Here is a 26,214-nt window from a genome sequence, read left to right as displayed (position 1 = left end):
CCTTCCTCCCTCCCCTCCATCCTATCCCCCTTCCCAGCTTCACTCTCAGGGCAGGAACACAGATTTCAGTTTTTCTCTCTTGAAGGGAAACCTGGGGAATCCCCCTTAATTATCCGATCACCTCCAGTCTTCCCTGAAAACCTAGTTCCCTCTAGGACCCAGGAGGAAGTCTCTTTTCGCCCTACCGCTTGGCCAGGGGCCGGTCCCCCGCAGGAGTTCCTGGTTCCTGGGGTGGGGTGGGAGCCATCACGAGATAGGACGACCGCCCCGCCCCCGCACCTGTTCTCAACGTCCCAGCCCGGAGGGACCCTCCGCCCCCTGCTCTCAGGTAGGCCCAGAGTGAGAGTGGAGCCAAGCCCCCCAACACCAGCTTCCTCTGCAGCTGCACCCCATGAGACTGGAGTCCCAGTTGCCCAGTGCTCCATCCGTTGCACCTCCCCCCACCCAAGTGCCCCCCGCCATGGCTCAGGTTTCCGCTGCCCACCTTGCTCACTCGCACCTCAAGCACCGGAGGTACCGAGAACAGCTGAGGGCCCCGGTGGGAGTTACTAGCGTAATGTCTTGTGTTAGGACAGAATTTTCACCAAGGCAGGGACAGCCTTCTTCCCCGAGGTTCCAGGGCAGAACACTGCATACAGCGGGTGCTCAAGCCTTGCCCCTGCTCCACCAACCCCAGGATTCCGTTTTCCCCCACGCCTTCCTTGAACGCATGGTCCCTTCTCAGGTCTGGCTGCCATGAAACTGCACCGGAAGCCTGTGCTTAGCTACCTTCGGGGAACAGGCGCCCGGGCCCCAGACCGGGAGGGAACCTTGCTGAAGAAGGGAACCCGCAATTCCAGCTACCAGCGCCGCTGGTTCATCCTCCGCGGCAATCTGCTGTACTACCTGGAGCACCAAGGGGATCGGACCCCACTGGGCCTTATCTTGCTGGACAACTGCCGGGTGGAGCCCCGAGACAGCGCCGCCGAGCCCTTCGCCTTCGCCATCCTGGCCTCCGCAGAAGGCGGCCGGAGCTACAAACTGGCGGCGGAGACGAAGGATGATTTAGACGGCTGGCTTCAAGCCCTGGTTTGGGCCGGATGGAGCCAGCTGTGGGAGCTCCTGCAGCCCTTACAGGAGCAGTACCAAAGAGTGTGCCAAGAGGCTGGAGTAGAACCCCAGGCGCCCCCGCAGGAAGACAGGTTTCCGGGCCTCCCCTGCTCTCCAGCCCCCTCTGGCTTCCCCGAGCTGCACCAGCGCTTTGGGGAAGAGATCCAGGCACTTGCCAGGTCCAGGGCCAACAGGAGGCAAATGGACCTCATGGAGTTTGGGTGAGGGAGGAACCAGAATCCTGGGCTTGGGGGAGAGGAAGAATGTAGCAGGTCTAGAGCGCTCTAAGGGACATCTGGGATTGACATTTAATCTTGGGACAACTAAAATAAAGAAAGTTCACACAAGCCGGAAGCACACTTCAATAAAAGTCCCAAAGCTAAGCACTCCTCTGGTCAGTGTCTGTTGTAAACCTATCCATTCCATCCCTGCGCCCCAACCTCCTTAAAAAAAAATAACCAGGCAGGAGTCAAGTGTAGGGCAGGTCAGTAGATTTGTTCTTTCCTGGTTCCACAAAGCTCTGTACAGTTGGGGGTGGAAGGGGGTGGTAGGGGGCAATGCAGTAGGGGAAGTGAGGGGGCAGAAAGAGAATGTAAACATGAGAGCCCCCCCACCCCCTTAGAGAACAGAGAGGACACCCAACTCAAAGTGGAGCAAGAGATTCAAGGAACAAAAAAAGGCAGGAGAGAATGGGAAAGAGATCATGGACAAAATTAGAAAGGGCCCAAGAAGGATGAGATGGGTGTGTGAGACTGCAAGATGTGGCAGAAAGAGCGTATGAAGAAAAGCAGCTAGAAACAGGACTGAAAGGCAAGCAGTCTGGCTGAGGGACCCTTCCTGCTGCAGGTCAACTCCCCTTAAATAAACCAGTGAACAGAGCAAGAGGAGAAATAGAGACTGAACCGCCCCCCCCAGGTCCTCTGTACATAATTACAATGCAGAGATATCAGATATATATATATTATATATATATATGCCTATATATATATATATATATAATATAGAGAGAGGCCCCTCCACCTCCCAGTCTGGCACAGAGGGGAGATGTAGGGAGATGGTTAAGGCTTGAAGGAAGAGGAGAGGTTCACCCAGTTCTTGTGGAATTGGGAAGCTGAACCACAAAGAGTGAAAATTTAGGAACAGCCAAGGCCCATCTTCAAAGGTCCTCTCATGCTGGAAGAAGGTGTGAAGAGGTTAGATCAGCGAGAGGGGGAAAAGGAGAAACTTAATGGAGTCAGGAAAGGAAGAACACTGGTTGAGCAGAATAGGAAAGGGTGGGGCAGGGCTCAGGGCTCACTCCACATTGTCCCATGAAATGCTTAATTTGGGGTTTCAAGCCCACTAGACAGGGCTGACTTGGGGACAGGGTCCAGCAACAGCTGAGGCAATCGGGCCAGCTCCAGATGGTGGAACGGGGCCCGCCGAGGGTCCTGCAGAATCCGCACGAACTCCTTCTGCTCCTGTTGAGATATGGCTGCTTACACCAAGATGGAGAGAACATCACTAACCAAGTATAATGAAAGGAGACCTATGGCTGGCTCCCTGGGTCTGGGAGGTCACGGGAGTGCAGAGGGCAGACAATGAAGTTCATCATGGTGAAGGGAAGCCAGTGCCCTTACCAGCATGGAAGGGACAGAAGGTTAGAAGTAAGCATCCTGTCGTGCCGCAGCTGCGGAGTTCCCATCCCCTCCATCTTGTGGGGGTGGAGAACCGTCAGCCTTCCGTCGAAGTGACACCTTCCGTCCCTGGGCCTTCTTTTCTTGTTTCTGCCTCTCCTTTTCCCGTTCCTTTTCCTGTTTCTGTCTCTCCTTCTCCTGCTTCTGCCTTTCCTTCTCCTGCTTCTGAAGCTCCTTCTCCTGCTTCTGCCTCTCCTTCTCCTGCTTCTGAAGCTCCTTCTCCTGCTTCTGCCGCTCCTTCTCTTGTCGCTTGGTCTCCTTTACCTGTCCCAGAGGTGTGCTGTTTCCAGTTGGTGAGGGCAGGGAAGGATGCAGCCCTTCAGCAGTGACCACAGGGCCTGGAGCAGGGCCAGCGCTGGCTCTTCGAACAGGAGGTGGTGGGGAGGAAGAAGCTCCACTCCTGGAGGCACGACTCTTGAGGCTTGGAAGGCTGAGGAGGCTGGATGATGGACCCAGGGGGGGCTGCTGTCGCCTTCGCTCCTCGTGGATAGCCCTCGAGCCATGGAGCCTCCTGGATGGTCGGTACTGCAGCTCCCCCCGGGTCTCTCTCCACTTCTTTAGCTGGGCTGCATTTTCACGCTCTATCAGGGCCTCTGTCACAGGGAGGTTTGTCACCTGCAATGAGAAGAGAGGGTCATGAGGCACAAGAGTCTCAGGAATAGCATAAAGAGGCAGCTGGCTCCAGGAAATAGAGATGCATCGCAAGACAGGGCAGGAGGTACCTACCTCATGCACAAGGAACTCCTCCTGCATGCACTGTTGAGGTAAGTTCCTCAGCTGCTCCATGGTCTCGTACATTCCCTGGCAGGACCGAAGCTTTTCTACAGAGCCTAGCGTATGCCGCAGAAGCACCAGAGCCACCCTGAAGATGATCTTGACTCCTAAAGGAAGATGAGGGGTCAGAGAGCAGAGAAGGCTGCTGAAGACCTAGCTGATTCCAAAGCTCTTATGCTTTACAACATCAAGGCCTAGATGACTCTCTCCCTTTCCCACCTTTATCAAATAACAATGATTTTTGCTTGAGGATTTGCGCCCTGGGTCATCAGAAAGATAATGGCGTTCCCTAGCAATTGCTACAGAAACCACTGCATAATGAGGGTGGCCGTTGAGCTTAAGTATGTGTCGGCAACCCAAGGACAGTCTGTAGTTCTCTCAACAGTAGCTGGGTCAGGGGCATCTATGAAGTGATCAGGATTATGAAGAAGGGGTGTTAATATTAGCCAACTAACAGGAAGAGGAACCTAACAGAAATCTATTCAAAATGTAGGCTGCATCCCACTCCCACTACTCTCACCCTCTTTTAGAGCTGGTATACTGTGGTGAGAGTAGAAAACTCTTGAAACCAGCCTGATAAAGGAAGTCAGTGAAGACAGTGCATGATAGTAAATAGCTGGCTCCTCTGTGAGAGGGTTTTGCCCTCCGATAGCAGCAGATGGAAGAGTAACAAGCAAAAGAAAAGAATGAAGACAGAAGTCCTAGAAAGGAAGCTTGAGAAAGAACCACAGGGCTAGAAGTGTCCCCTGAGCACTGATACCTTCACAGAAGAACATATCCCAGACCCGGAGAACTGAGGCCCAAGGCAGAGTTCGAGCAAAGATGCACATGAACCACTCAGTCATGTAGAGTACAGGGTCAATGCGCTGACGCCGAAGATGTCGGTGAGCTAGAGGGGAAGCCCGCCGAAGGAGGGCAAAGAAGATCTCCCCATCCAACTGGATGGCCTCCTGAACAGTGAGCAGAGAGATGAAGAGACACCATAGTCACAAGCTGAAGGGAAAAGATTCTCTAACCTCCCTTCTCCCAACTTCTCCCTTCCAGCCTGCCTTGGTTCCACACCATTGCTAAAGCCAAAGTATTACTCACCAGACCAGCACTGTAGTAGCCAGGAAGGTATTTGTCACATATCTGTACCAAGCACCAGAAGGCTTGCTGGAAAGGGAAAGGAGAGTGGATGTGTAAGGATTAAAGAGCATCTTGTTAAACTTCTCCCCATCCCTACTCCACTGACAGCCCTGTGGCCACTCCCCCTCTTCCCACCCAAAAGGGCTTCTGGAGCCGTCTGGTCTGAACACATGCAAGGTATTACCATAGACTCCAGTTCCTCCCATTGCCCAACCCCTGGTCCCTTATTCCTGCCCTCTGACCTCAGCAGGCATATGCATGAGCAGCACAGCTGCCACAGGAGCCTGGGCTTGGCAGTAACCCTCGTCAGGCCGATAGATGGTGTAGGCCTTCAAGATTCGATATAGATCTTGTTGCCTGCAGGCATGGGAGAGGGAAGAAGGTTACCATAGTAACTGGGATCCAATGGTTCTTGAGGACATCTGTTCAGACTGCCCCAAACCCATCCTAAGAAACTGTCTACAGCACATGCCACTCTAGCCCCCTCTTCTCAGCTCAAATCTGTGCTGCACATCCACAGCCACCAGATTAATCTTCCTAACACAGAGCTATGATTATGTCACCCCCAGCCACCTACTCAAAAACCTTCAATGACTTCTTCTCACTGTCCACAAAAGAAAAGTTCAAATTCCTCTGCTTGGTTCTCAAGCCCTAACCTACCTTTCCAGTTTTATATTCTTTCCCCTCTTCAGATACTTCAGTCACAAACTAAACTACTTGCAGTATATCAAAACATGTAATTTTTCCTTCTCAGCTCTTCTGCTTACACTATTCCTACTACTGGTAAAGCCCTCCTCCTTCTCTACCAATCAGAATTCTACCTACTGTTTGGAACCCAATTCAAATGTTCTTCTAAGATTCTTTTCCTAATTTTCTAGCCAGAAGTTGCACAGTAGTTTGTACCTTTTTTATGTCATTTAATCATACCCTACTCTTTATTTTAGTTATTTGTCTTTTCTCCCACTACACTATGTGCAGAAACCAACCATATTTCCATCTTTGTGTTCTGCATAATATCGAACAAAGGGCCCTTAAGCTGTATCAAAATTTTTGCTGAATGAAACTGCCCTATATCTTTTTTGATTACACACTGTCATCCACCCCTAAATCTTACCCATGACCCCCTCGGGCAGCAAACATCTCATGAAAGGGGAATTGTCGATGCAAGTCCTTCTCAATCACATCCAGCCACTTAGGGTCTCCAGGGGCCCGCTCCAGCTCCTTCGATAAAATGGAGAAGTTTTATCTCTGTAGCAATCTTCCCCCCAACCCCATATTCAAGGGAAAGCCCTCTAGACCCTTTTCCCAAAGCACAAAGGAGAACCTTGGCTTGACCAGAGGACAAGGCAGAGCTGGCATTTCAATATAAATATTCTCTCCTGACAACCGGCTGCCATCCATACCTCAAATTTACCAGGGTTCTGATCTAGGAGTTCCTTGCTGTTGGAGAGGAACTGCCAGGCTTTGGCTCTAAGGGATGAGGGGATGCCCTTCCGGCATCGCAGCTTCACCTAGCAGAAAGGAGACAGGAGTGGGGAGGATGACATAAGTGAAGATAGACTTTTACTCAGCCTGGATCCACCCTGACACTCCATCGGTCTACAGGAAGAGACCAATCTTCCCCTCAGGGCTCATCCTAAGACCGAGCTTCCAGCTCCCAAGCAAGGTGGCCCTGGGGTTATCCCAATGTTAGACAAAATAAATGCACTGGTGCCTTATCTTTACATATTTAACATATAACATTTTCATGCCCCCAACATACAACACAACATACTATCCAGTCTGGCAGGCTGATCCTATTCCTGTGCATAATTTCCCCCTAAAGACTTAACAGATATTTTTTGCTTTCTTCCACCCTCCTTGTTACTAGAAAGGTTGAAGGGCAGAGAAAAGGAAAGGAATAGAGGGCTACAGGCCCTCACAGGTGAAAGGTGTATCAAACTTCGACCTTGCCGTCCCCATTTCATGTACCTTCTGAAATCGACGAGACAACCACTTATCCCAATTACTGAACATGTCCAGCCACTTTAGCTCCCGCTGACGGGCCACATCAACAGGGACAGAGCTTTCCCTGGGGGAGAAAGGAAAAGGAGTCCAACTGATGTCACCCCAACCATAAGTTTCTCCATCCTCTCTTCGGTAAACCCTCAAACTTCTCCCTTTCAAATCTCCTCAGATTCCACAACTTCCCATTTTATATCCATGATGACCTACCCAAGAGAATGGGGGTGTCAGGGGTCATTCCATCATCCCATAGGAAGGGGAACAAGGAGGACCAGGATCCAGATAGAGGGAAGGAAGGAGTCACAGCAGTCACACCCCACACCTTGGGAGGGAGTGACTCAGGCTATAGGAGGCAAGGGAACTAGGAAAGAGGGCAGGGCCTGGGGACATGAGGAAATGGAGAAGAGGCACTCCTGTCCCTTTCTCCTGTGAAGACCTAGAAGTCCCTGCTCCCTCACTCAGAAAAGTTTCATTCAATGTTCCCCTCCCCCTAAATCATACTCTACCCTTTATACTTTTTGGGACCTCCCGCATTAGGGCAAGAGACAACAAGTAAAGAACAAGGAATTGGCTTCATATACCCTGGCCCCACCCTCCAGGTTAAAGTCAAGAATCCCTCGTCACCTACATTATACTGAGGCACTGCAGTATCCTCGCCTGAGTAAGACTATGGACCTCCATCACGGCCTGTGAATCCAACTAAACTTCTAAAGACTATTCCTAACTGGCTGCTATTTAGCCCTCATTTCAATGAGACCCGGTCCCCCACCTATGGCCAGGTCTTAACATCAGAGAATTACAGACTGTCAGAACCGGAAGGGGCCTTAGAGTTGTATGTAGTCTAACCCACCCTTTTTACAGATGAGATAAACCCAGGGACTATTTAATGACTTGTCCAAGGTCAACACTGCAAGTCAAGAGCAGAGATGAAACTAGAACTCAAATGATCCAATTCTGAGGTCCACTGTTCTTTCTACCACACCACGCTTCACAATAAGCTACTGATCGATGGTGAGTATAAATGAAGTTTAATTCAAAGCAACCCTCGATAAGACTGAACCCCAAGTTGGAGGAACTATGGAACTGACAGGATTTATAAATGTCACCTCTTCTGAAAGGCCCTTTCTCCCCATACCAAAAGTGGTCCCATGGGGTCCCCAGTACTCACAGGCTTCCAGAGTACTGGCTGCCCCCCAGGAATCCATACTTGTCTGTCTTGCGAAGGGCAAGCCCGTTGATTTCTGAGTCTGAGCCCATGGAGCTCACATCATCTGCCAAGGACTCTAAGGTACCTGACATGAGGCTCACAGAGTCCAGGTAGCTCAGGCTGTCTGGGGCCTGTCCACGAGGTCCTTGAATTCCAGGACCTAAGCTAGACATGGAGCCCAGGTCCTGGGAACCTTCAGTTGGCTCAGGGGCTGGGGTCACAGTTACCGTGGCTACTGGAGTCTCACAAGCTGCAGGAGACTCTGTTTCTGTCCCCGCTGGCATTGCAATGGCTGGGCCTGCCACTGCCACTGCCACAACTGTTTCACCTGTTGCCACTGTCCCTGTAGCAGCTAGTCCATCTGTTGTCAGCCCTGCTGTTACAGCGGTAGCTGGTCCAGTTGTTCCTGAAGCTACCACCATTCCCAGTTTGGGTGCAACAGGAGGTTTGGCTGTCATCGCACCAGAAGTTGTTACAAGGGGCACGAGACTCGTGCTGTCTTCTGTCACAGACACAGGTGCTCCTGAGAGGGCCAAGTTGGCTAATCCAGTTGCCAGCTCCAGCCTGGGTGCTGCCACCACTTCTGATGTAGTCAGTCCCACTGAGCCGGTGACCAGGGAGTCACCTACGGGGGCTGTGTCCAAGGGTGCTGAGGTTGCTGTTGCTGCTACCGACGAGTCTGTCCTCATCTCGGGAGTCACAGCACTGATGGGCAACGCTTTTCTTCCTGGTGCCACTGGCCTGCCATGAGGTTCCGAGGCTGACCCGGGCCCAGGCTCTGTCCTTGGGATTCCTGTGGTGCCGGGGCTGTCTGTCCTCACCTGCCCGGTGGGGTTGGGGTCAGGATCCTGGCTGGAGGCCGAGGCTGCAGCTACAGCTTCCAGAGTCAGCACCACCACCGTGCTGCCCCCGGCCGGCCCCGGTGACCCTGCAGGGACTGGAGGAGGTGGCTGACGGCTCCCGGGGATGCCAGGCGGAGGCCTGGGGCCGCTGGGCACCCAGGCTGGGCGGGCCTCCCCGGGGGCCACCAGAGTGACCGGAGAGGAGGTGGCCGTGGTCACCGGGGGCCCCGGGGCCACCACCAGCACAGGCCCAGCCCGGGAGCCCCGAGGTGGTGGGGAGGGGGCCACTGAGGCGCCATGGCGGCGCGGGGGGGCCACCAAGGGCGCCGGGCCTGTCTCCATGGCGACGGCCCCGCTCCGGGGTGCTCCTCACATCCCCCTCCCCGGAGGCTGGGCCTGGGGGAGGAGCCACCCCACCCACCGGGAGGGAAAGAGGGAGGGAGGGAGGGGGCAGAGGGTGAAGGGCGCGGCCTAGCCAGATGGCGGGCGCCCGAGTAGGACAGAGAGGGAGGGGGAGGGAGGAAGGGGAGGGGGAGGAGGGGGCCGCACAGGGCTGGCGCCTCGCAGGGGTCCGGCTCGAGCCCTCTCACCCTCGCTCGCGCGCTAACTCTCTCCCCCCTTGGGGCTGGCGGCCGTCTTCACGCCTGCGCACAACATCGTTAGCTGGGAGGAGCGCTCCCCACCACCACCAGCGCTCCAGTCAAACAACTGGCGCCTGCGTGAAGTGTAATCCCGCCCTCCTCGCCTTCCCTAGCCCGCCTTCAAGGGGATCCTAGCCAATCATTAGGAGCTAAAGAATGACGCGCCTACCAATCAGGCAAAAGTAGGTGGGATCCCAGGGAAGAGGAAGCAGGGGTGGGGCGTGCTATGAGGAAAATGTTCTGGGGGCCAACCAAAATGGAAAATAAGGCGGAAGAAGGTGGGTTGAAGAAAGCAACCCATTAAAAAAAAGGGTGTTGGCAACTGCTGGCCAATGAAAAAAGTTAGCGAGAGTTTGACCGCGGAAGGATAAAGGAAGAGGTGGGGTTTGAGAGGAAAAAGGTGGCCCCAGAATTTTCGAGCTATAAGGAAGTGAGAAAAGGAGCCGGGTGAACCAATGAGAAAGGAACGGCAGGGTCAAAATTGACAGATGTGATGTCATATGTGGGCGGTGATTGACAGCAGGTATAGTCAATTCAAAGCTTTAAAGATCCGAGGTCCTCCAGAGAAGCAGAGGAGAGAATGACCGCTAGTGGGCGGGCTAATCGTAGGAGGGGATTCTCCTTTTTCAGCCAACGAATGCGTCTTCAGGAGCCAGGGGCCGACGAGAGAAACTGACAAGTGTGACAACCAATGGATATTTCGGGAAGGTCCTGCGGCTGCCAGCGGCAGTGGTGGCGTTGGGGACAGGCAGTGACAGTCCGTGGCAGGTGGTGGGAGGGAAGAGCGGATGACGGGTGACAGTCGGGGACAGCTCAGGAGAGCGCCTGAGCACCTCCTTCGCCTTCCCTCATCCCACTCTTGTCTCTGTGTGCGCCCTTATATCCCCTCGCAATGCTCTGCACATAGTGGGGTCTTCAAACCTGTTCTGAGAATGGAATGAATGAATGGATGAATGAATGAACACTTCCCCTCTAAGAATCCAGGTGTCTCTGTCCTTATCTTGTTGGTTGATTGAGTCCAGTGCTTAGCACAGTTCCTGGCATATAGTAGGTGCTTAATAAATGATCACTGTCTTGATTTGATCTGCTGCAACACCTTCCCCCAGTCTCTTATCCCTAATCACTCTCTCAGGGATCCCATTCTCCACCTAGATTCCACTTATCCAAGGCTCCCGACTCTCCAATCCTCTCGGCATCCCACTGTCTCCAAGACCCCATCCCCCACCCAACACTCACCAACTTTCCTGACTCCCCCAAACTTTTTTGGAGTAATCCCATTCTACCCACAACTCAGACATCAGAAGTCCCAACCATGAAGCCTGTTCTCTCCGATCCCAGTCATCCAATTTTTCTAGAGTCCCTCAATCCCTTGTTCTTTCTCGGGAAGATATCATTTTTTTATCCAGCTCCCAATGCATCCAGTCCCCCAGATTTCAAGTCCTCCTCGGGTTCCTCCATAACACGCTGGGACCCAATTACACACCTAGAGCTCAAGTATTCAACCACCCAGAAGTTCCTTCAATTGGCCTAACATTCTCTCTCTCTCTGTCTCTGTCTCTCTCTCTGTCTGTCTCTCTCTCTCTCTGTCTGTCTCTCTCTCTCTCTCTCTCTTTTGGTAATTTTATTCTCTATTTAGAACCCAGGCATCTAATCCCCTATCTTTTCAGTCTTCCCACCTTTCCTGCTCCCCCCCCCATCTCTCCCTGGGATGGCATTCCTTTTTTTTTTCTGGAACCCATGTTTAACCTAAAAAACCCTATCTCCATTTGATTTCTTTCTGACACTCCAGTCCCTACCCACAACTCAGGTGCCCTGCCTTTTAGATACCATAAAGGTGGGGGGATAGACCCCAGGAATAATTTATTTCTACTCCCCCCACTCATGGTCTAAGTCCCCTCTCCCCACCTCACTGGGTCCCTGTTGCCCATATAAGGTTCTTCAGCAGTGGGGCCCTGGGGTCAGGGGATAGGGTGGGAGGGGAGGGTTAGTTAGGAGGCCAGCAGGGGGGCAGCTGGTGCTAAGTTTAGGTGGCTCCTTCCCCCCCTCCCATCAGACACAACAGGTGGACTGTCCCCAGTGCCCAGAAAGGAAAATGTCTTAGAGGCATTGGCTTGGTACTGGGGGAGGGGCATTCTGAGAGGCAAGGAGCATTCCCCAGAATGGCAAGCTCCCATAGAAGACACAAGCTCTTTAGGGGCCCCAGCCTCTTGGGCCCTGTCCATGTTCTCAGGCCGGGTCATCCCCCTAAATCTCATTGTCTCTTCCATTAACTATCCATGCTTCTGGTCCTTGGCTACACAGTGCCTGCTTTTCTCTTTTTTGGAGGGAGGGTCACCTAAGTCTAAGCCTGGCCATTTCATCAGACTGCATCCTTTCCTTTACGTCTCCTTTCCCCTATCTAAGGCAAAACAACCTTTCAGAACTATTTGTCAGAACAGCTTTGATCATCATGCCCCTCTCCTGCTCACAAACTTTCAGTAGATCCCCATTGTTCAAGTCTGAACTTAGACTGTCATTCAAGGCCCTCAGTATTCTAAGGCCCAGCCTTCCTTTCTAAGCCTAACTATCCACTATTTCCTGAAGAAATGGAAGGGTCTAAGCATTTATTAATCACCTACTATGTGTCAGATGCTTTACAAATATAACTTCATTTAATCTTCAAAAATAGCCCTGAGAAGTAGGCACAGTTATTATCCCCACTTTACATATGGGGAAACTGAGGCACAAAGAGTTTAAGTGATTTGTCCTGAGTCACACAGCTAGTGTCTAAGGCTAGATTTGAACTCAGGTCTTCCTGACTCCAAACCCAGGGCTCTATCCACTATGGCTACCTCTGACTTTGGCATCTAGGCTAATGTTGGTCTCCCAGTTTGCAATGCCCTTTCCCATCCTCTCTAATTTCTATCTATCTGTCAAAGCCCAGATTAAACCCCATCTCCTCTGCGGAGTCATCTCAGATCACCCTGTCCTACCATGATCTTTTCTTCCTCTGAATTTCAACTAAGCTTACTGTTGGGAACACACATGTGGTACCTAGCATAACTTCCTGGTATTGTTAGCTCATCTTTGTTATGAAAATGTTTTGCTTCCCTGTGAACTCCTTAAGAAAGGGACTATGTCTTATTCATTTTTATATCTCCTTGGCTGCTCAGGAAGCCACTGACTTCCCTGATTTCTCATTCCTTCCCCAGTCTAGTCACCCTGGAATCTTTGTGCCTTCTGGGGAGGCACAAACATCCCATCCTGACTTCATCTGCCACACTCCACATTCTGCCTCTCCACACCCCCTCCCAACTGGTACACTTGTCCTCCACGAAGACTCTCCCTGAGTTAGAACATCCCTAAGATTTCCCTCCATCTCCAGTTGCTTCCCTCCCCCTCACTTCTCCAAGAAAGGAGAGGCCTGTGAGCTAGGGCTATTTCGGTATCTTGGGTAGCCATCTGTTCCCCCCCTTCATCCCTCCCCCCACATCAGCCCTTGGCTCTTTTTCTACCCAGCCCCTCCCCTTCCCAACTCTAAGACTCGGCTAAGGTTACCCTGGTATGTTAAGGGCTCCCCCGGGTGGGGTATATAACCACAGAGGAATTGTCCAAGCTTTGTCACTCTGCTCCGGTTCCTTCCAGCGTACCACCAGAGCGGTCACCCAACCCCATAGAGAGAAGATATGGTGAGTGAGATCTCTTCCCCCCTCCCCACCCTAAGGCCTCCAGACACTGACTCCCAGCTCCGTTAAATTAGAGGACAACTTGTGGGGGCAGGAACATTCTTTGAAGAAGTAACACAGCTAACAGGATGGTTCTGTGGCAATCAAGGGAGAAGGGTTTAACCTCCTAGAAAAATATGTAATTTACAAAGAGGGGAATGCCTCTGACATGATAAGATATCAAAATGTAAAGGTAGAAATAACCTCTGAGATCATCTGGTCCAACCTCTTCACTTTACAGGTAGAGAAACTGAGGCTGAGAAGGGCATGGTGTGACTTGCCTAAGGTCCTGTAGCCAGTGAGCAACAGAGCAGACACTAGCACTTGAAGTGATGAAGGAAGATCGATAAAAATCCCCTACTTGGCCACTCTCACTTCCATCCCCACCCACCCTACCCAAAAAGACTACAAGCAATTTCTGTCCAAATAACATCACGTTGCTTTTGTACTAGAAAGTGTACTACACTCTAGTAACTGTCAGTGTTTCATCAAGAATAGATGTGCTAAAATTACTCCAGTAATTGCTATAGTAACACCTTAGAAGAAATTCCCAGCCCGCCCCCTCTCCAATATTACCTTGAGATTGGAGAATCATAGAACTATAAATAGCAAGACAGTGTTTGCTTTTGAGCATCAGGACCGGCCAACTTGACCTCAGGGTACATCAGGTCAGAGAGGTTGACCTTTTCCAACTCTAACTCCTAAGGCTAGAAAGAGAACCCCATCAGCATTATTGCAAAATGGAGTTACTGGATATAATTGACAGTCCCTTCTCACCTCCACCGCCGCTATTGTAAGAAAACCCAGTTCCCTCACAGAGAGCAAAGAAAGACCTTAGTCAAAAGTTACTCCAGGTGACAGTCATGAAATCCTCACTGTACTTCCCCTAAACACACACACACACACACACACACACACACACACACACACTCCCTTACCTTACCTGGGAGCAGAATCCACCTACCAGTCAGTAAGACAGTAAGATAATAGGATTTAAGGGGCTCTAAATGGGCTGTCTAGTCCCAATGTCTTTGTTTTACAGATAAGGAAACTTAAGCCCAGAGAGGGTAAATGATTCGCTTGAGGTCATAAAAGCTGGTGGTAGAGGTCCCCATCCTGTCCTCTTCCTTCTCCCAAATCTTCAGGCATGCCAGACGTGCCCACAGAGTGCAGTCCCGTACTAGAGGATTCTGGGGTAGCAGGAACACTTTGTGAAACCCTGGGCACAGACGATGAGGCTAATAACCATGGTCTGACTTTGCTGTGATAGCCGGACCTTTCTGCCCATGATGTGCCTTGATCTGGTCCTACACCAGCCAGATTCACTGAGCACCCAGCTTTAAGTCACACAGAGGTAACCGATACATCTATCTGTCCAACTAAAGGGAAAGAGTTCTGTCTCTATAAGAAAAGAAAAGTTGGAGAGACAGAGAAAGAGACAGAAGGGGCGGGGGGAGCTACAGGCATTCCAGGGGAGTTACCCTACTCTTCTGCCTGTAGTATCTTCCTTACAGATCTCCTGGCCCCATCACCACTACCATCATCACCTCTACCTCTCTCTCCACCACCATGCTCCAGGGATTGGGGTCATGATGAGTGTGCCACAGAGGCCACAAATAAGCAAGGGGCACCTAGAAGGGCTAGGAGCTCTGGGAAGCAGCTCTGGGAGCATTGGTCATTCTGTTCCTGACCCCCACAAGCTAACTCCTACACTGAGGACTTTAGCCTGTCTTCCCCTCCCTACTGCTCTAGAGTCACTGATTCTCTAGCCATTCACCAAGCCTTGCTAGCCTGTAGGTCCCAGGCATCTGACCCTTTTGTCTGCCTATCTCCTCTCCCCCCAGGCACCCAAGAAGGCCAAGAGAAGGGCAGCAGAGGGTGGCAGCTCCAATGTCTTCTCCATGTTTGACCAAACACAAATTCAGGAGTTTAAGGAGGTAAGGAAGAGTTGGGGGGGGGGGGCATTGGGAGTGGGAGGGATGAGGGGAGGTGATAAGACAGTGAGGAGTCCTGGTGCCAGGTGGCAGCATGGGGCACCATGAAGCCAGGTGTCCTGGGCTCCCAGCTGTCAGTCAACATGATTTCCTCCAACTCTGGGTTCTTCTCCTTCCTTTCCTTCCCCCACCCCTCCCTGGAATGTGCACCTGTCCCACAGTGGGGGTAGGGGTGAAGGGAAGGAAAGAGAGATGGAGAATTCCTTCCATCCCAAGGGCTGACCTAGCAGAGGGACAGCTGGGGTGGGGGGAAAGAATGGAACAGAGAGTATGAAACTGGGGGCCTGAGGAAAAGAGCTTAAGAGAATTGAATCCTAGGAATGAGGAAGAAAGTAGAACCCCAATACCTTCTCTTTTCCTGTTCCTCAACAATTCCCTCCCTCCCTAGGCCTTCACTGTCATTGACCAAAACCGAGATGGCATCATTGACAAGGAAGACCTAAGGGACACCTTTGCAGCTATGGGTAAGAGTACCTCTGCCCCTCAGCCCTTAAGTCCTGATCATATATTGTTCTCCTGAGAACCGAACACAAAGCCCCCAGGCCTAGCCACTATTCTCTATCAGAACTTTGGCGACTTAATTCCTGTCTCAGCTTCTCATAGAGTCCAAGAAAGCTAGGAGTAATGTTAAGTAAAGTTGGAAAGAACATTATTTATCACTTAGTCCAATCTACCAATTTTCCAGAGGAGACAAAAAGGCACAGACAATTGGCCCAGGGTTACACAACCATTTAGTGGCAGTGGTGGGACTCATACCCAGGTTTCATTGTACTCATTCCTGGCCCTTTCCACCTTAAACCCCTCATTCTTTCTACCAGCTTCCCCCCATTAACCTGCCTTTCTCAGGAGCACAATTTGAAACCTATCCCCTCCCTATGTCCCCCACCCTACCTCCTAGGCCGACTGAATGTGAAGAATGAGGAACTGGATGCCATGATGAAGGAGGCCAGTGGACCCATCAACTTCACTGTCTTTTTGACCATGTTTGGAGAGAAATTGAAGGGTGAGTTTAAAGGTCCTAGGTATACATACCATCCCTCTTACCCAATTCTCCTTGGGGCTCCAGCATTCTGTTCTCCTAGAGACACACCCTTTCCCCCAAAACATGGGAACTTAGCTTCCAGCCTTCCTTGTCTCCAGGTGCTGATCCAGAGGATGTGATCACTGGAGCCTTCAAAGTCCTGGACCCCGAGGGGAAGGGATCCATCAAGAAGCAATTGTGAGTAGTAGCTTATTGGGCTGTCCCATGCTCTCCCTTTATTCCCTGCCCCAAGTTTCTAGCCCCAGTATTTTCCATCCATAACTTCCCCTGCCTCTTTGTTTCTTTCTTTTTTTGGGGTAGGGAGGTAGCCACCGTTCTCCAAAATAAACTGATTTATTTCCTGTAACTCCTCTTTCCTCTCCAGTCTGGAGGAGCTGCTTACAACCCAGTGTGACCGATTCTCTCAGGAGGAGGTGGGTTTTTTGGAGGAAGAAAGTTGAGGAGAAGAGGGAAGACTTATCTATTTAGGGGAAGACAGAGGAGAGGGAGGTTCCTGTGGGAGGTGACTCCTTCTATCTGACTTGTCCTGTCTCTACCCCAGATCAAGAACATGTGGGCAGCCTTCCCCCCAGATGTAGGAGGCAACGTGGACTACAAGAATATCTGCTATGTCATCACCCATGGAGATGCCAAGGACCAGGAGTAGAGAGGCCTCCAGAGTCTCAGCCTTCCTTCATTTGGTCCCTGGAATGGGGAGCATTGAGTTCCTCTGGATCTGACCCCCTTTATTCCCCAAATAAAGATGAACTTGTGTTTCTTATTGATGACTCCCCGATATCTTTCTGTGGAGGAGGGTTAAGGGGAAGAGAGGGGAATCTTTATTTTTACCTGAAGTGAGCAAATTTGGAGAAAGGGGGTTAGGACTGAAGAAAGTTCCACTGGAAAACTTCCTGCAGGGAAACCCTTCTAGAAAGGCCTTGCTTGGATTCCATGAGAGGGCAAAGCTGGAGCCTGGAGTGATCAAAAGTCAGGATCTCCTGCCTCCCCCTCCATAGTTCATACAGTAGACCTTGGGGTACTCTAATTTCAACCAAACAGGGACATTTTGGGACAAAAAGGGGATGCAAAGAGCAGTGAGTAGGAAAGGAGGGAAAGTTTGCTTGCACTCAGGATGATAGAGCTGGAAAGAATCTTAGAAACTATCAAGTACAACCTCCCTCATTTTACATTTGAGGAAACTGAGGCATGGAGAAGCTAGTGACTTGCTCAAGGTCACATCATAGCAAATGTCTCAGGCAGGCTTTGAATCCAGTTTTCCCAGATAGGTCTCTTATCCACTAGACAGTGCTACTCCCAATGACTTTCTTAAGGCCACACCAGTAGGACCCTTCTCCTCTCTGGATCTCAGTGTCCTCATTGCTAAAATGAGGGAGCTGGACTAGACTTTTCTAGCTCCAAATCTAGGCTCCTATGACATTATGTCCACTTGAGAGAAATGTATATGCACAGTGGAGGTTGTGTATATGGTCCATATTCATGGAGAGTGTGTATATTCAAGGAGAATGTACGTATATGGGGAATGTGTTTGTGGAGAGTTTATATGTGAGGAGAGGAAGTTCGTATGTGTGTAGCAAGAATGTACACGCATGTCAAGGAAAGGCAAACGTAGATGTCTAAAAAGGCATATTTGTGGGAGGAATACAAACATATGTAAGGGCTTGTTGCGGGAGTATGTATATGGTATATCTGTTTTATATATTTGGGAGGAGTATATATACATACACACACACAGTATATATGTACATGAGTGTATGAAGTGTATGTTTGGGAATAGTGTTTGTGGGGACAGAGGATTCATACGGAGAGTGAGAAGAGGAATTTATGTGTGTAAGGAGATGGATGTAAAGGGAAGGAGGGTATGTTAATGGAGAGGATGGGGGCGGGGGTCTGCAGGATGGTACATCACAGACAATCTGCCTCTAGCTCCGGCTGGCCCGGAGATAGATTGATATCCGGATTCAGCCTGCAGTGGGGGTGGGGCCCAGCACCACCTTCCCCCCCCTCCTCCCCCTCTCTCCCTCCCTTCCCTCCCCCTCCAGCCCTTTAGTCTGACTGCAGCTATAACTCCATTAGGCTCCTTAAGGGACCTGGCTATCTGGTTTCCCCAGTCCTCCCCCACCCCCTCTCTATTCCAGTCTGGCATGCAGCAGGGTTGGGCCCCTCTGCTCCTACAGGGAAGCAATCTGCCGGTTCCTATTCTCCATTCTTGGCTCAAACATTAAGCAGGTACTTCCCAGGTCACAGACCATCTTTCGAAATTCTTCTTTCCTAGCCTTCCCCTGCCCTGCCCCAAGACCAGATCATTCTTCCCACCTCTCAGCAAGCACCTCTCAGCCTACAGAGCAGGCACCCTTAAGGAAATCAACTTTTATTTCAAGACATTGGGGGTACACAGAAGGGCTTAATAAATGCTTGTTGCGAAGAAGATCAGCCTTGACAGTTAGGCAACTGACTGAACAAGGAGCAGAAGAAGCAAATGGAGAAGAGTGTTCGTGTCGCACAAGATCAGACGGAATAGAGGATTGTGGGAATGGGAAATGGGGATGAGGAAGCTGCAGGGAGGGCAGTAGGATTCCCAAATATCCGTGGAGAAGGAAACGAGCCTCAGTGGGATAAGTTACGGGTTAGAGCTCAGCCAGGGACGTTTTGGGAGGGAGTCTAGGGAGGATAGCGCTGAGCAATTTGCTTGGGTCCCGAGAGACTGGGGGAGAAGGTCCCTAGGGTGTAAAAAAAGCAGTGGGGAGGAGGAAGACGTGGGTTCAGAGAACGTCGGACTGTTCTCCCTGGCTCTGCTGCATCTGGGCCTGCATCTTCTCCAGCATCTCCTGCATCCGGCGCAGCTGCAGGAGTAAGAGGTTGGGGGAAATTCAGCTGAATGTGAAATGGGTCCCTCCCTGACAGCTGAGAAGATGGGGTGGGGTGCCCAGCTCCCCCTCTCCCGTTGGAACTCACCTCCTCATCCTTTTCTCTGATAAGTTTCTCTGTCTCTGCCAGGGGCAGCATAGGGAGGGGTATTTCAGTGGCACTCTGGCGGGACAACTTGCTGAAGGCAGAGAGGAGAAAGGAAGAGAATCGGAACTGGTTTGGAACTTATTGATAGATAAGCACCCCACCCCCACCCCACCAGTCACTCACATACTACCCTCCTCTGCCACACCTAGAATCCAGGGTTGGGGAAGGGTTTGTGTGGCCTTGGGGGCCCCCTCACCTTCGACTGGCTCGTTCTCGGGCCCCAGGACGGGCCAGGCTCTGAAGACAACGGGCTCGGTAGCCTTCATAGAGCAGGTCGTGGGTCACCTCCTTCAGGTCCTGTAAGTGGGTCTGTACCAACATACGTCTCAGGTTGAGGAAGTCACAGTGACGAGGATTTTCCACTGGCAGGATGTGAAGGAGTGAGGGTTGGAAGCAAACAGAAACATCAAGGAGGCGTCATGACCAAATTTGGGAACATGGGAATCGGGGAAAACTGTTTAGAATCATAGCATGTCAGAGATGGAAGGGAGATCCTCAGAAATCATTTGACCAAATTCTTATTGTGTTCTATGTAGATGAAGACAAATTCTATAGTCAATTAGACACCTCTTTAACAACATATGATTCCATTCTACTCAATCTCTGTGATGGGGAAGGGCAACCACTTCTCTTACATATAGATAAGGAAGCTGTGGCCCAGAAAGATGAAGTGACATCCAAGGTCATGGCATAGAGTAAGTGCTTAACAAATACTTTTTCATTTATTCATTCATTCACTCAATCGCTCATTCATTCGATAATCAAATACTTCTCCCTCAAAGATTTTCACTTTTGGCTATGCCTCTGACCGGTGGAGGTTTTCCTTCTACCTGCCCTGTCTAAACCATTATCCTGGGTAGGTTAACCTCTTGGAGACTTTAAAGGGGCCAGGCTACAAAGCCTCCTTCTTTGCTACATCCTCAACCTTTCTTCCAGCTCTACTTACCTTCTGCTGCTCCCCAGGGGTAGAGGCGACCCCTTACTGGCCTGGCAGCGCCGTCCCTCACCACACTACTGGAGCCAATCACAGCAAAGGGGATGCTTGCCTGAAGGAGGTCAAGGGCCAAACAACATAGCCAGGAATATTAGTCATCACCAAGGTCTCACCTTACTAACAGCTCCCACTCTCCTCCCTTGCCTTTCACTTCCTCTTCTCTGACATTGGTCATCTGACTTTTGGTCCCATAAGAGCCTCCACCCACTTGGCCCTCACTTTCATCTCAGCATCCTGTTTCTTGAAGTCTTCATCCTCATCGGAATCACAGTCTGGAAACTGGTAAATGTTGATCTCCTGTTCCACCAGCTGCTCCCGGATCTGGCAGAAGGGAGGAAATACACCAGAGAGAGAGAATAGATGACAAATCAGAGGAAGCATCCTGGTCCTGAGGCCCTTAGAACATCATCATAACAAAGCTGCCCTTTACAAAGAGCTTTCCTCATCCTCTTTACAACACCCAGGTGTTTGGATCCAGATTTTACTGATAGTCAAGGAAGGCTCTAAGTGAAGTAATTTGACCCAAGTAACACAGCTAAGCGCCTGAGGCCGTCTCCAAGACTCAGCCTACTGCATTGTTCTCATTAGGACTATCCTCAGGCCTTCAAGCTGCCTTGTACCAGAACCACCCTAGAGTGTGGTATTTTTCAATCAAGTTTTTAAAGCCTCCTAGGCAGAAGAGCCCTCTAGGTCCCTAGGTCCGTTAGGAAATCTTTTTAGAGCCTAAACACTCCCTCCCTATCAGGAAATTCATTGTTAAGCTTAAATCCATTTTTGAAAAAGGAAAAAGTCCAAGTGAAGAAGAGGGAAGGTATTAGAGATGGGGTGAAGCATTAGCTTAAACTTTGGCTTCTTTGAGGACCAAGGAAAGAGGTCGGAGATTAGAAGCCCCCTCAGCATATGCCCACCTTCCCCAAACATACCTTCTGCTTGAGAATCTGGGTTTCCTTAGGAGTCAGGGCATCAGCTTTCCCAATGACAGGGACAATGTTGACTTTCTCATGCACAGCCCGGAGGAATGCCACATCTAAGGGGCGGAGCCTAAGCCACAAGGGCAGTCAGGGTCTAGACTTCTACCCCTCTCCACCCCACCTTATTGCCCTTCCCCTACCTGCTCTACCCCTATCCCCTCCCTAGGCAATTTCCTGGGGAAAAGCTTTCTCCTCTTCCATCCTCAAGGTTCATCTTTCTTCCTGAGAATCAGATTATAGAAACTTAAAGACGGGGGTGGGGGAGGACTTTAGAAGATATCTAATCCAATCTACTCAGTTGAGAAATTCCCTCAGCATCCCTGATTAAACGCCCCCCAGAATTCCTGGTTGAGCTGGGGGTTCAGGGTCAGATGAGCCAGATTAGGTGAGATGCACCCCCAAAGTGATTAAGTCCAGTCTCCTCATTTTATGTGGGAGGAAACTGAGTTCCAGAAAGAAGCCGTGATTTGCCTAAGGTCATACAACAAATGAATGACAGAAGCAGAACTAGAACCCAATTCTCCTGACTTCTAGTTCTGGACTCTCCTGTTTCCTGATGGGTTAAATTAGAGGGTTAGTTTAGGTGATCTCTAAGGTTCCAGTTAGTTCTGACATTCTATGTTCCTTAATTCTTTCTAATATACTATGCCCAATGTCCAGTGGTATTCAGGAGTCAGCTTGTATAGGCTGCCCAGTGTGAGCATTTATACCTTCAAAATCAGTAAAAGCTATTTCATTATCGGAGCTTGACTTATTATTTTATTAATTTTTAGACTTAATAAAGTGATAGTGAGATGTTAATAACTCAAATTAAACCTTCCCCCCCCCTTTTTTGAGAGAGAGCTGGTTGTTGAACATTTACCATCCTAGCTCCATCTCAAAAAGAAGGCACAGAGTGGCTGAAGAGTCTCTCTAGGCAGCCTCCCTCTTTAGCCTGAGTGGTAAAACTTTCTGGCCAGAAACTGCATTTGCCATCTCTCATTCCTCCCCCTAGGACTGTACCGTCTCCTCCCCTCCCCTTACCCTCGACCAAAGGGAGAGATGAAGTAGAGACAGCAATGGACCCTGGAGTCCTGTATATTCTTCCTGTTGAGGCCACTCTCATCCCTCAGATACTGTTCGAACTGTTCCTCGATGAATCGAACCACAGGCATCCAGCTAGGAAGGTTTGGGGGACAGGGGAGAAGAAACTCAGGCTCTGGAGCAGAGGCAAGGAAAATAGGGGGCCTGGCAGGGCTGTGATGGGTGTCTGGTGATGCTCCCTCACCCCAGACTGAGGCTTTCAGACCAGCAAGAGTGATCAGGCCCTGTATATACATGTCAAACTCAGGCCTATGGCAGAGAGGAGCCAAGAGGGGTCCAGAGGAAGAAAACAGCTAGATGACAGAGACCTGGAGTGGAGCTCAGGATTAGGACCCTGAAGATGATAGCTAGCATTTATACGGCTGCTTTAAGGTTTACAAAGTGATTTACAGATATTATATCATCTGATCCTCACAACAACCTGCCCGTTATACAGATGAGGCCACTGAGGCTGACTGAACTAAAGTGACTTGCACAGAGACACACAGCCAGTAAGTGTATGCAGCAGGAATCAAACTCATTGTCCTCTTTCTCCAGGGAGTTTTGAAATAGAGGGCTAGGCACAAATGGAAACGAGGTTTGCCAGCAGCCAACGCTTCTGACCCTAGAACAGGAGCCCACCAGAATCTCCGTTACTGGACGGCCTTGGGAATATGAAGTAGGGGCTGGGACAGATTGGAGTTGTCTTGGATGTTCCCTCCAGTAAAGTTTCAACATTGGAAGCCGTACGTGGATGTGCGTGTGTGGATCAAAGGAGCTGAGCTCTCAGAGCCCCTCAGATTTCTAGAGGATTGCTCTATAATCCCTTCCCACCCACTCAACCAGGAGGTCTAGAGTAATGACCCTGGAGTCAAACAGGCTTCTTTCAGTAGCTGAACATGGGGGATCCTATTCTGCCATCCCCATGTTTCCAAACCAGCTTGAATCCAAATTAGATGCCAGTGGCTCCTGGCTGATACCTCTATCTTCCATTTGGGGATTCTAGGTCAGGAAAACCCAGGGGGAGACAAAGATGAAAGGAGACGAGCCTAATCCAAGCTCCCAAATCTCCTACCATGCTACCATGGCTTCCCCTTAGCCCCAGGGCCCACCCTCCTTTCCCTTCATTCTCCTTAGTACCATGCCTCCCTCTTGGTTACCCTAATAAACCAAGGGTTCTCAAGCTTTTTTATGCCCCTTATACTTCTGGCATTCTGGTGAAGCCCATGGACCTCTTCTCAGAATGATATTTTTAAATGCAGAAAATAAAATATATATGCTTACAAAGGAAACCAATTATGTTAAACTGAAGATACGATTTTTGCTCCCATCCAAGTTCACAGACTCCCTGAAATCTGCCAGGAGCTGTGGATACCAATCCCTAGCTCTAAGGATTGGAAGGCTTATTCTCTTTCAGCTTCCTTTTCCTTTGCAATCTTTCCCTTCCCTGAGTGGCTGTGCTTGAAGCCTGTTTCCCTTCTCAGGCTGTCAAATTAAATCAGTTTAATTGGATTAGCTATTATTAATCACCTTCAATATTGACAGTACCTGCTTCAGGTCAGAGCCTTCTCCCCCTGGCCCATGCTCTCTGTCCCCCAGCCTCACCAGTCTCCATTGTCCACTGCATCACCAAAACCTGGAGTGTCCACCAAGGTGAGCTTCACTTTGATTCCTTCCTCTTCGATCTCCACACCCCGGCGCTCAATGGTCAGGGTCTGGCTCAGGCGAGCTGTACCAGGGCAGGACAGGGGTCGAAAGCAGATCCCATAAAGGAGAAGGGAAGGGAGTGGGTGCCAGGGGGGAAGGGAGGGAGCAGCAGGAAAGAGACAGTGACTTAGGAGGGTGAAAGATCCTTTGAAGAGAAGAGGAAAGGCTAAGGGAGAAGGGAACTGGGGATGGCCTGAAGTATGACTGGATTTCTCAGTCTGTCTCCCACCCTAGCCTAACAATTACAGAACAACAAAGCTGTGGTCAGAGAGATGGAGAGCTTGATAAGGCAGGCTGGAGGATCAAAGAAGGAACCAGTTTGAGGAAGACAGAAGCCAGGGAGGGAGAAGAACATCACATCCCAGCCAGGGGCCCTTCACTCACCACTGGCATCAGGAATCAGCCGGTCCTTGTAGAGGTCAGTAAGGAAAAGGCTGTTGATAAGTGTTGACTTCCCCAGGCCTGACTCCCCTAATGGGATTAACCAGGCTGGTCAAGGACAGAGAAAAATGGCCTGCCTCCCTACCCCATTCCTGCTGGACCTTACATTTCTAAAGAGAGTAGTGTCCCACCCTCAGACCCCTCACCTGCCACCATAAGGGTGAAATCAAATCCTTTCTTGACCGACTTTCTGTGCAGCTGACTGGGCAGGGCTGCAAAGCCCACATATTCTTTGTCCTGCAAAGGAAAAAGGATGTGGGAGTGAGGAGGCTAGGGCTTGGAGGAGGCTGCAGGATGGAGCAAAGACTGGGGGGAAAGCACTTGCTTCATTCAGGGAGAGAAGAGGCTGTTGGGGAGAGATGAGGGGAGGGACATTAGAGAGGGAGGCTAGTGGGAAGGTGAATGGAGGCTGGGGCCTGAGGACTGGGTGGGATAGTCATGTAATATGACTTAAGGAATAGGACTATGAGTCCTGTAAGGTCTAAGGAGGGATGCTGAAGATGTCGAGCTTTCCAAGAAGGGCTCACCATGATCCTAGTGTCTTCTTGCTGCACCTGGTTCGGCTCCCCACTTCCTCTGCTAGGGGAGGAAGTTGACGGTGGCTTTAGCCAGGCTGTGCAGGAAGTGGTATGTCTATCTGGGGGGGGGTGTAGGGGTGTGGAGGGGGGAAAGGGAGTAAGGGAAGGGTTCATACCTGTTCCTCAAGAAGAGGGTAGGGGGAAGGTGGATTGAGCTTCCCAGGGGAGTCCTGAGGCTCTTGGAGATTAAAGATGGGACCCTAAATCTGACCCCTTGGAACTCAAGGAACAATAACTGGGGAGTTCATACCTTTTACAAAATTGTCATGATTTTTATCCATCCTTTCTCCTCTATATACTTAAATTTCTTTTTTTATATACTTAAATTTCTTGATCCTCCTCATTCCCATCAACTTTTTGTGAGGGTATTGAAGAGACATCCTTCTCATAGGGTGATACCCTTTGGTGGGGAAAACAGAGAGAAGCCAGGGAACAGTGTTGTGCTTTAATCTGTCAGAATAGGACCGAGTGGAACCAAAGCTGATCATGGATAATAACTAAACGGAGCCCTAAGTGGTAGAGATAGAATCAAGTACACAATGAATAGGTAGAACTATCTGGATCCTGAAGAACCTTTCTATTCTGAGAGTATGAACCTATGGGAATAAAACTGGAGTACAGAGTTGGAGGGAGCAGCGAATCCATCAAGACTTTCATGTGATATTGACCCACTCACTGGCTTATCTGACCAAGGAGCAGGAAGTGTGGCATTCCTTTACGGATATCCTCTGTGGGAAAGCCATAGACACAGGCTGCAGCCTCTTAGCTAGAATGGTCACCATAGAGGGGTACGGGAAGAAAGTGATAGGCTTGGAGTTGAGAGATATGGGCTGCAGTCCTGGCTTTCTTGCTAACTCCCAGTATGGCTTTAAGCAAGTCATTTACCTCCCCCTTGTAGGCTTCATTTTCCTCTCTGTCAAATGGGGATTGAAGTAACTCACTGGAGTGTTGTCAAGGTCCAATGAGATAATGGATTTGAAAGTGTTTTTCAATGCTATAAGCAACATGGGATATGGTAAATTATTGTAACCCTTGTGTCTGAGACTCTCAGGACATGACATGCCTGGATTTTTTAACTTTCTTTGGAAATAGCTGCATGGTACTCATCTTCACTTACTCCACATACAGTAATAATACTGTAAAAGAGAGTTGGTTACTTTTATACTTTTTAATATTTTATTTTTTCAATTTTTTAAAAATTTTGAGTTTCAAATTCCCTCTCTACCTACCTTCTTCATTAAGAAGGCAAGCAATTTGATATAGGTTATACATGTGCAGTCATGCAAAACACATTTCCATATTAGTCTTGCTGTGAAACAAATCAAGAAAAACCCTCCACAAAGAAATA

General features: G+C 50.1%; 4 protein-coding genes across 5 annotated transcripts; 2 read left to right on the top strand and 2 right to left on the bottom strand.

The window, feature by feature from the left end:
- Positions 1–15: 15 nt before the first annotated feature.
- LOC118833745 (sesquipedalian-1-like) lies at positions 16–1,475 on the top strand (the record flags this gene model as incomplete). Its single annotated transcript, XM_036741133.1, has 2 exons — positions 16–328; positions 725–1,475. Coding segments are annotated over 2 exons (903 nt in total), but the record flags the coding sequence as incomplete, so codon positions are not given.
- Positions 1,476–1,565: 90 nt separating this feature from the next.
- TBC1D10B (TBC1 domain family member 10B) lies at positions 1,566–9,062 on the bottom strand. The gene is made up of 9 exons (XM_036741132.1): positions 7,840–9,062; positions 6,639–6,738; positions 6,071–6,178; positions 5,782–5,888; positions 4,910–5,024; positions 4,629–4,694; positions 4,300–4,489; positions 3,492–3,646; positions 1,566–3,380 (listed from the first exon to the last, which is right to left on the bottom strand). Exons 1-9 carry the CDS (start codon positions 9,060–9,062, stop codon positions 2,730–2,732), a joined length of 2,715 nt encoding a protein of 904 aa, XP_036597027.1. The 3' UTR covers positions 1,566–2,729.
- Positions 9,063–9,868: 806 nt separating this feature from the next.
- MYLPF (myosin light chain, phosphorylatable, fast skeletal muscle) lies at positions 9,869–16,747 on the top strand. The gene is made up of 7 exons (XM_036740994.1): positions 9,869–9,884; positions 14,910–15,002; positions 15,448–15,523; positions 15,958–16,062; positions 16,200–16,278; positions 16,466–16,514; positions 16,643–16,747. Exons 2-7 carry the CDS (start codon positions 14,967–14,969, stop codon positions 16,745–16,747), a joined length of 450 nt encoding a protein of 149 aa, XP_036596889.1. The 5' UTR covers positions 9,869–9,884; positions 14,910–14,966.
- Positions 16,748–18,482: 1,735 nt separating this feature from the next.
- SEPTIN1 (septin 1) lies at positions 18,483–24,863 on the bottom strand. 2 transcript variants are annotated; one of them, XM_036761856.1, is made up of 11 exons: positions 24,816–24,863; positions 24,435–24,525; positions 24,232–24,318; positions 23,746–23,869; positions 22,102–22,236; positions 21,031–21,148; positions 20,327–20,428; positions 20,060–20,159; positions 19,310–19,475; positions 19,054–19,144; positions 18,483–18,941 (listed from the first exon to the last, which is right to left on the bottom strand). In XM_036761856.1, the coding sequence occupies exons 1-11, from the start codon at positions 24,816–24,818 to the stop codon at positions 18,861–18,863; spliced, it is 1,098 nt and encodes a 365-aa protein (XP_036617751.1). In that variant the 5' UTR covers positions 24,819–24,863; the 3' UTR covers positions 18,483–18,860. The 2 variants fall into 2 exon arrangements, with proteins under 2 accessions (XP_036617751.1, XP_036617759.1); XM_036761864.1 differs by lacking the exon at positions 22,102–22,236 and having other exon boundaries at positions 24,816–24,853.
- Between the last annotated feature and the right edge of the window lie 1,351 nt (positions 24,864–26,214).

Source organism: Trichosurus vulpecula, chromosome 1 (assembly GCF_011100635.1).
Source record: "Trichosurus vulpecula isolate mTriVul1 chromosome 1, mTriVul1.pri, whole genome shotgun sequence".
Taxonomy (NCBI): Eukaryota; Metazoa; Chordata; class Mammalia; order Diprotodontia; family Phalangeridae; genus Trichosurus; species Trichosurus vulpecula.
Note: the sequence above shows the minus strand (reverse complement) of the source record. Positions and strands in the feature narration are given on the sequence as shown.

Bases quoted from the DNA above. Each gene is read 5' to 3' on its own strand.
- SEPTIN1 (XM_036761856.1), bottom strand. The intron at 22,237-23,745 runs GTGAGGCTGGGG...AAACCTTCCTAG, and splicing joins GCAGTGGACAATGGAGACTG to CTGGATGCCTGTGGTTCGAT. The intron at 20,429-21,030 runs GTATGTTTGGGG...CCCTTCTGCCAG, and splicing joins CCCAGATTCTCAAGCAGAAG to ATCCGGGAGCAGCTGGTGGA.
- MYLPF (XM_036740994.1), top strand. From the start codon at position 14,967: ATGTTTGACCAAACACAAATTCAGGAGTTTAAGGAG. The intron at 15,524-15,957 runs GTAAGAGTACCT...CCTACCTCCTAG, and splicing joins GGACACCTTTGCAGCTATGG to GCCGACTGAATGTGAAGAAT. The intron at 16,279-16,465 runs GTGAGTAGTAGC...TTTCCTCTCCAG, and splicing joins GGATCCATCAAGAAGCAATT to TCTGGAGGAGCTGCTTACAA.
- TBC1D10B (XM_036741132.1), bottom strand. From the start codon at position 9,062: ATGGAGACAGGCCCGGCGCCCTTGGTGGCCCCCCCGCGCCGCCATGGC. The intron at 6,739-7,839 runs GTGAGTACTGGG...TTTCTCCCCCAG, and splicing joins AGCCAGTACTCTGGAAGCCT to GGAAAGCTCTGTCCCTGTTG. The intron at 6,179-6,638 runs GTACATGAAATG...CCTTTCTGCTAG, and splicing joins TGTCTCGTCGATTTCAGAAG to GTGAAGCTGCGATGCCGGAA.